The sequence below is a fragment of the Cicer arietinum genome, chromosome 3 (assembly GCF_000331145.2).
Source record: "Cicer arietinum cultivar CDC Frontier isolate Library 1 chromosome 3, Cicar.CDCFrontier_v2.0, whole genome shotgun sequence".
Lineage (NCBI taxonomy): Eukaryota > Viridiplantae > Streptophyta > Magnoliopsida > Fabales > Fabaceae > Cicer > Cicer arietinum.
The window spans coordinates 53014467-53023365 of record NC_021162.2 but is presented as its reverse complement, the minus strand read 5'-3'; the positions used below and the strand labels follow the sequence as shown (position 1 = coordinate 53023365).

Genomic DNA, 8899 nt, shown 5'->3' with positions numbered 1-8899 from the left:
AATCTAAATTGAATTTTCATTGAAAAAAGTCATTTAGTATTTGAGGTGTGTTGAATATGATTAGTTATGATGAAAGAAATTTATAAAAAATAAAAATAAAAATATTATTATCATTTGACACAAGACATCTTTTGCCTTTTCCATGTTCAATTATTTAGAGATTGCATAGGAGTTGAGTTTATCCAACTTGACTCCACAACCATTTATATATAAGTTAATTATTTAAAAGTTTTATTTACTATAATTAAAATAATAATAATAAATATTAATATAATAATTTATATAGAAAGAAGATTAATATTTATAGTATATATAACAAATTTAAATAAAAATATATAAATTTATAAAATTAATAATTGTAATAATTGTATTAGTTGTACATATTCGGAGCGTATACTAACCCTTCCAAATTGTTTCGTCCCTTATTTTTTATTTTAGAAAAAATCTACAATCGGTAAAATATCCTCTCAAACTTGTCTCGTTCCTGAATTTTGATTTGAGGGAAAATATGCATTTAGTTAAACTTGGTTTTTCCGTCAAAATCGAAACAGGTTCTAGTGCATTACCATAGGTGCAGATTGTTTTATCATATCTAAATATTGTATAATTAGTCAAAAATAGTATATATATATATATATATATATATATATATTAATTTAAAATTAAAATTGAAAAATTAAACAGTTATTCTTGAAAAAAATAAAAAATAACAGTCATTTTAATTTTTATTTAAATAACAGTTATTAAGTAATAAAAGGAATATCTTACATAACCACAATTAGTTGACTCAAGTGTAATAAATTTTAATTAAAGACAAATTACTTGAAAAAAATCTGAATTCAAATTTTTATTAAAAAAATTATTGACTGAACTTTATTTATATCTTAATTAAATTATTCATGATCTGAATTTATTTTTTGATAAATAAAGATTAAGATTAAAAAATATCTTCATACCAAAAAAGAAAGACTAAAAAAATATCTTACATTCAAAGTTCAACAAAAAAAAAAAACGTCTAGTATTAAAGTTTTCAAAAAAATATTTCGACTTAGATATTTTTTTGACTAATTTTCAGCTTGGATGATTTATTATTGTAAAACCAAAATAGAGCATAACAATAAAGGCTTCATAAATGCCACCATACCCAAATAATATTTCTAATGCTCACCTCTTAGTTCTTACCAAAGTCAAAAAGCAATTAAAAGTACACATTTATTTTAGAAGAAAAAAATACACATTCTTACCCTCTGAAGAACTCTCATAATTCATGTTCAACAATCAAAATCAAAGATAAAATAAAATAAACTATATACCTTCCATTTCATAACAAATTATTTATTTTAAAAAAAATATTTAAAATTTTGAATTTTTCAGTTTTTAAGGTGTTATTAATCATTTTTTCTTTAATTAATTCTATATTCATCGCTTTCCATCAAATATTTTTAATTTAATAAGTTTAATTTAATAAAAATATTGTTTTTCTATTATATTTATGCAGTTTTTTAATGGTGTAAAATTGTCAAATGTATTATCACATATAAAATTTAAAAAGTAACTTTTTTAATTTTAATAGTTTGGACTAATATATAGTAAAAGGATAAGTGATTAGATATAATAAGTTGATAAAGTAAGAAAATTAATGGTTACAAATATAACTACCAATGATTAGTTATATATATGCAAATAATATTAACTATTGATTTGACCATCAATTATTGATATCACTTATTTTATTCTCTAAAGTGAATTGCTCACTTTAGAGGAGTCAAATCCAAATATATATATTTTATATGCAAGTAGTGTCATTAGAGAAAGATAAATGTAATCCTTTTATATATGTTTAATGAGCTTTAAGAACTTGTATATTTTGTATCCGGGAATCATCCTCTCATCTTAAATTAAATTTATATAAAAAAATTACTTCTCCAATAGATAACACAAATATCTTTTTTGTCGTAGATGTTTGTAAATACCACCGTAAATTTATATACAACTGCGAAATCTTAAATTTAAACTCAGAATATGATGTCCAACTTAATAATATCATCATTTTGTTAATTTTGTTAATTAAGATGTATTTAAAAATATTAATAGAATTATTTTAATCTATATAAAATAATTAAAAATGAAACACTTATTTTGAAAAAGAGGAATTACATTGAAGCCAAAAAAGAAATATGAAGAAGAATACAATATACATTTACTCAAAAGAGATTAGTCAACTTCTACTAAAATAAATATAGTCAACTACTATGAAATGAAACAGAAAATAAAACATTTTTTCAGATTAAAAATATTCAACAAAGTCAACTTTATTCAGTTTTGAAGAACTCTCAACATTTTCACACACACACAAAGTTCAAAACTTTACCTCAGAATTGCATTACACTCTCAAATGGGTAACAAAATCGGAAAGCTCTGCCTCTGTTCCGCCGGCGACGGCGCCGGAGACATCTTCGGCAGGTGGCAAAACAGATATACCTTCCTGTCCAAGAAACAAGACAAAGCTATTTGCAACTCCATCTGTTATGTCCGACCAAACCCACCTCGAATCTCTGGAGAAACATTCTCCGAAGACGATGTTGAAACCGTCGTGACTTTCCGGTCAGTCGCCGGAGCCACCGTTAGTGCAAACCCTTCATCAACACCTTCCATTTTCCTTGATGACTCTCTTCAACACAGCACTGTTTTGGATTCCTCTGCTTCATTTGAAAGCTTTGGTTCCTTCACTTCCAAAATGGTTCCTTTGCAACATCATCATCAACATGAAAAAGGGTTATCTTGGAATCCTTTTGAACCTGTTTTGAATGGTGATTCTGATTCTATTAAAAAAGGTTCAGAAAGGGTTATCTCTCATAATGGATTTAGAAAAAAGCCTTCTAAGATCAGCTTGAAGAAAATTCTGAGAAGAGCTTTTTCCTATGCAGTATCTCTTGGAAAAAGATCAATTCTTAAGAAAAATAATAATGGCAATGCAAACGCAAATGCAAATGCAAATGCAAATGCTAATGCAAATGCAAGAGTAAGTTGTAGTACTAGTTTGAGTGATGAATTAAATGAAAAAAATAAATATTTGGATGATGATGATGATGGATCATGTGGATGTGATTTGTTAATGGTGTGTGAGAATTTTCATTGGGCTCAAGGGAGAGGTGGTGAGGATCGTGTACATATTGTGATATGTGAGGATCATGGATGGGTTTATGTAGGAATTTATGATGGATTCAACGGTCCTGATGCAACTGATTATCTTCTGAACAATATGTTTTGTGTTGTACACGATCAACTCAAAGGGTTTCTTTGTAGTCAAAATTTCTCAGATGATGATGTGTTGGAAGGTCTTTCAAAAGCAATGAGGAAAACTGAGGATGCATTTTTGAAGATAGGTGATGAGATGATTAGTCACAATCCTGTTTTGGCTATGATGGGTTCATGTGTTTTGGTAATGTTGATGAAAGGTGAAGATGTTTATTTCATGAATGTTGGAGATAGTCGTGCTGTTTTAGCTACTCACATTGGGAATCCAATTCAGCTTACAATGGATCATAGTACTCATGTCAAAGAGGTATAGTTTTTGTGTAATTTTTTTTTATAGCAATGAAAATTGGTTTGTGAAGTTTATATATTAATTATTACCTTTTTATGAATCTAAGGAGGTTTCTAGAATTAGACAAGAGCACCCTGACGACCCTTGTGCAGTAACTAAAGGCAGGGTGAAAGGTTACTTGAATGTCACTAGGGCTTTTGGCGCAGGGTTCCTTAAACAGGTAAATTGATAGTCTATATCATAGTTCTAAATTGTGGTCCGCAATCATAAGTATAACTGCGCCTGCAATGTAAAGGTTTACAAGGTCTCTCTGAAGGAGTTGCAACTGCAATTACAGCCGCATAAATAACATTTATCTGACTTTTGCTGAAATATCAAGCATTGCAGCGTAACCGCAAATGTGACTACAATTTAAAACTCGATCTACACTTTATTGCTCACATTAGTGCCAAAAAGCTTGCTATGCTAATTTCAAACTCCTTTTTCAATGTTACGTTGAATTATGTTATTGAGTATATATTCTTATTTTTGGAATTCCAACGAGTGATTAGTACCTATGAAATAAAGGATGGATGTATAGAAAAGATGCTATTTCCTATATTCTTCCATAGGATACAGTAGGAATAGCATTTTAATCAATGTGAAATTTTTTGATAGAGATATTTTTTTTTAGCCTCTTTGTTAGTCATGTTCTAGTTATTAGCCTATTGTTGTTTCTGGTGCTAAACATCTTCATAAGTGATTAGATGACATGTCAATTTTCTTACAAGACTCAATTACAACATATCTAGTATGTTAATGGTCTTTAGTTTTGTAGAAACACAATTACTACAATGCATACTAATAGTCTAATACCATATTTCAAAAATTTAGGCTAATGCTATAGTTAATTCATTTAGTTTACTTCATTGCTCTATGTTCTTTAATTATTTGAGAACAAGATAAGAATAATAATGGCATGGCCCTCTTAATATATTTTGCAGCCTAAACAAAATGATGCAATGTTAGAGACTTTCAAAGTTAGTTACATAGGGGAATCACCATATATCACATGCTCGCCTTCACTACACCACCAAAGGCTGAGCTCAAATGACAAATTTCTTATACTTTCTTCTGATGGACTTTACCAATACTTCACCAATGAAGAAGCAGTTGCCAAAGTAGAGTCATTCATCACCATGTTTCCTGATAAAAATCCTGCTCAACTTCTCATTGAAGAAGCACTAAGTCAAGCAGCCAAAAAAGCCGGTATAAAGCATTTACTTTTAACAAAGGTTTAAATTGTGGTCATCAATGCAATTACATTGTTCTGTGATATTGGAAAAAAATTATAAGCAATGGTGATCAATATTGCAATAGAATAGAAGTTTCAAAAACTTTTGAATTTGTATTGCGTGCAGTTACACACATATAAACTGTCTGATTTAAAGTTAGACAATCTAAATTTTAATGTATATTTTTTATTTATTTAAATAATCTAAAACACTAGTTTGAAATATAGATCGTCCAATTTTAATCGAACAATATTGTGTAACTGTGTGCAATCACGAAGTTGTATTTGCAGAAATGCACACAACTGAGATCCAAAACTTTGTGACTGGATTCAAAAAATTTATATATATTGCAGTAGCATACCATAATTTTATATTTTTGAGATAAGTCAAAACAATATTTTTAAGTTTGACTTTCATTGTTGCATTGCAGGCATTGAGTTCCATGAGTTGCTTGATATACCACAAGGGGAAAGACGTTTATACCATGATGACATTTCCATTGTCATAATATCCTTGGAGGGAAAAGTATGGCGTTCATTAATGTAAAATGTAAATATTGATGTGATAATATAACAACAACTAATCACATTACACTAACTCAAAGTTTTGGGAACTTCCCTTCTTCTTTGCTTTGCTTTTTACTTTTTGCTACTTCATTTTACCATCATTTCTTTTATATATATATATATATATATATATATATATATATATACAAAAGATTCCAAAATTAGGGTGATTATAGGGACACACATGAAATACAATTTCGAATTGACTTTGAAAATTGTAATGTGAGAGAGGACCATTTATGTTTTGATCCTCAATATTTTGTTTTCTTTCTATCAATGGTATATTTATGTTGTAAGGGAAATATTCCCTTTTTCGTTGTTGAATATAAAAATTTGTGTCATAACTTGATTGTGAAGTCAAAGCCTTAATTTTAAATTATTCCTCTAATGATAACAAAAAAGGCATGCGGTTGATAAAAGTATTAATTTTTTGTGACAAAGTCGTCATGGATTTTAGTTGTCAATATCAAACTAAAGAGAGGATCAGTAATAGTTTGATTTTGAAGGACTGGAAATTTAAAATGCATGGTCAACCTTATAAAGAGTAGGATATAGATATAGTCTCATTAAAATTGCTTTTGAATGAATTTATGATTTGTAAAATCGATTTTAGTTTAATATAAAATGATCTATGTTTTAATATATTTATTTAAATAAAAGTAAGTTAAACAATTTTTTTAATATAAAATTACATTTTAACTCAAAAACTATAAATTTTAACTTGTCCGAATCAATTAAAAAAAATTAATTTTATTCAATAACATCAAATTATGTCAAAATTGATTTGACTACTCTAAAATTGAATAGGTTGATGTCAAAGGATTTGTCCTTTTTAATTCAAGCTCATCACGGTTGAAATGAATTGTTTTTATTCTTTAGATAAAATATACGGCTAATTGAGTTTGAAAGCAAAGTTTCAACTCGGATAAAATTAAAACTATTATATGTCATCTTCTAATTTTTTAGTCGCCAATTAGAGTCACTAAATCTAGTACGAATCATGCAGCACAATTCAAGAAGAAATCTAAAAGATAAAAACTTCAATTACACATATAATATTTTTTGAATTTACATCATCTCTTTTTTCTCTCATATTGTGATCACAATAATATTATTCTTAAAATCATATAATGTTATCATCATGTAATAAATACATAATTAAATATAATGACTCAAGTATATTGTACATATAAATAAATTTAAAATTTTAAAAATATTAAATTATGAAAGTTCCTAATGTGGACCCAAAAAAAAAGTCCAATGGTGAATCCGTATTAATAACCAGTAACAGTAAATTACAACATTTTTTTATTGTCTTTTCTTAAGTTTTATTACTTGTAAATGAAAAAGGGAAATCCTCTTTTTTCCAAAAAAAAAAAAGTCTTCTCCTTCTCTTCACTATGTACCACCACTACTTCATCGAACAATCATCGTTACAAGTTACACACAAAATCTTGTATTTTTTTGGTATAACAATATAATCTGCATCCGTAGATACTTACCCAAACTCGTTTAATTTTAAGTAGGAAAAATCTGTTTTGATTGGGTACGAGTGCGGGTATGAATTTTCCTCAAAATTAAATTTCGAGGCGGTGATGGGTTTGGGGGTGATGATATTCACCCCGCATCCGCATACGAACAAGTAATATTATAATAATTTTTGAATTTTCTATACATATACATATTAAATATACTTAATATTTTTTAAATATTAAAAATTATAATCTTACCTTTATAAAACAGGTGCGAGTGCGGATTTTCTTCGATTAATTGGGTGCGGGGGTGGAGGAGGCAAAATCCGCCCCCTACCCGCTCCGTTGCCATGCCTAATCTTTTCGATGTCGATTAATGTGAGTGTTTACATTAAAGCTCTCTGATTGATAAATATTTTGCATTTTCGGTCGGATCTAAAAATATTGTCTTTTCAGTTCATTTTGTTGAAATTGTAAATATAAAACTCATATTAATTACTCTTTTAATAAATTGTTGCAGGATTTGATGAAATTAAGCAAATGTGATTCTATAATTATATCATTTTAAAATTTTTAATCCTCACTATAGTGTTAAAGTCAATAATGGACACATAATTAATAATTTATTTTGTCAAAAAAAGTTATCAAATTTTAAATTGAGAATGTGAACATAATCGTAAAGAGCAATGGAAAAAAAAAATAACTACGACTATCTCATTGTGACAAAGGTTGTGTGGGAAAAGGAGGAAGGCAAGAGAGAAATTTTATCCAAAAAAAATATAGTTAAAGAGTTCATTGTAAGATGGAGTGTACCTTATTAATCAAACGACTATTAATGATGGTTCACCATGAACCATTTAAATGTTGGTCCACTCTACCAAAAATAAAAAATAAAATATGTAGAAATTTGCGACCACCGGTTATTAATCTGGGTTCACTAATGGACCATTTCCTTTGGGGTCCACATTAGGAGCTCTCTTAAATTTAACATCATTACGAAAATTATAGTGAAAACTATGATGTATACAAGTACAATATTGGTACATAATACAGATATGAAATATGGTATTTTAAAAAAATATTAAATATAGATACATCATTATAAATATGATTTTTTAATATAATTTAACTAAGATGACTACATTTTTTAATTTGCAATACAAAATAACCATAAAAATTTAAGAACTCAAAATTGTATTAGATTACAATAAATTCAAATATATAAATAATATTAAATTAATAAAAAAAAATTCACTTACATTAAAATAATCAGCAGACAAAAAATACCACGACTCTACGATATAGTATCAATACTAACAAAATATTCAATAGAAATACTTTATTATTTTAAAAAATCTCATACTCCATGGTGTCAACCCATACAAAAAAATAACAATCAACTTAGATTTTTATTGTTTAAATAAAAGCCATTAAGAAACAATGGATATCTTACATATCTCAGTAGTTGAGTTAAAGTGGTTGAGCGATTAGAGTTGCACTCACAGAAATTACCACGAAATAGGCTTCGAGGTCACTAACATCGATAGAGAAGACAATAGTTGTCAAGATCTTATTTGGTGGGACCTTATACAACAAAATACCGAGTTAATTTGAGAGCATGAGTTGAGCATTAAACCTCTCAGACTGAATAGGGATATAACAAATAAATCCAATCAAAATTAGTATCCACAAAAAGAGTAGTGATTCTAACCTTTTTTTTAAGAAATTTGAATTATGATTTTTATTGTTACAAATATTTGAATTATGTGTCTTTATACCCTTTACACACTGCAAAGACCAAACCTATAATAATGGATCCATATATTTACTTTGAGAAATGAGAGAAAGTTTTCTTGTAAAAAACGTTATATTCTAACATGTGGAAAACACTCAAGTAAACAAACAAATCTAATTTTGTATAGCCTTGCCCAACACCTGTAGCATCTTTGAAATGCAGTTGAAATTTAGGTATTTCAGAAACATTAACTCAACTTTTACAACACAATCAATGACAATAATAATAAAGATAGTAAATAAAAA

At 27.7% G+C, this 8899-nt stretch overlaps 1 protein-coding gene across 1 annotated transcript; it reads left to right on the top strand.

The window, feature by feature from the left end:
* Positions 1–2330: 2330 nt before the first annotated feature.
* Positions 2331–5493, top strand: LOC101504339 (probable protein phosphatase 2C 4). Its single transcript, XM_004492286.4, has 4 exons — positions 2331–3565; positions 3654–3767; positions 4531–4795; positions 5252–5493. Exons 1-4 carry the CDS (start codon positions 2396–2398, stop codon positions 5365–5367), a joined length of 1665 nt encoding a protein of 554 aa, XP_004492343.1. The 5' UTR covers positions 2331–2395; the 3' UTR covers positions 5368–5493.
* Positions 5494–8899: the final 3406 nt, after the last annotated feature.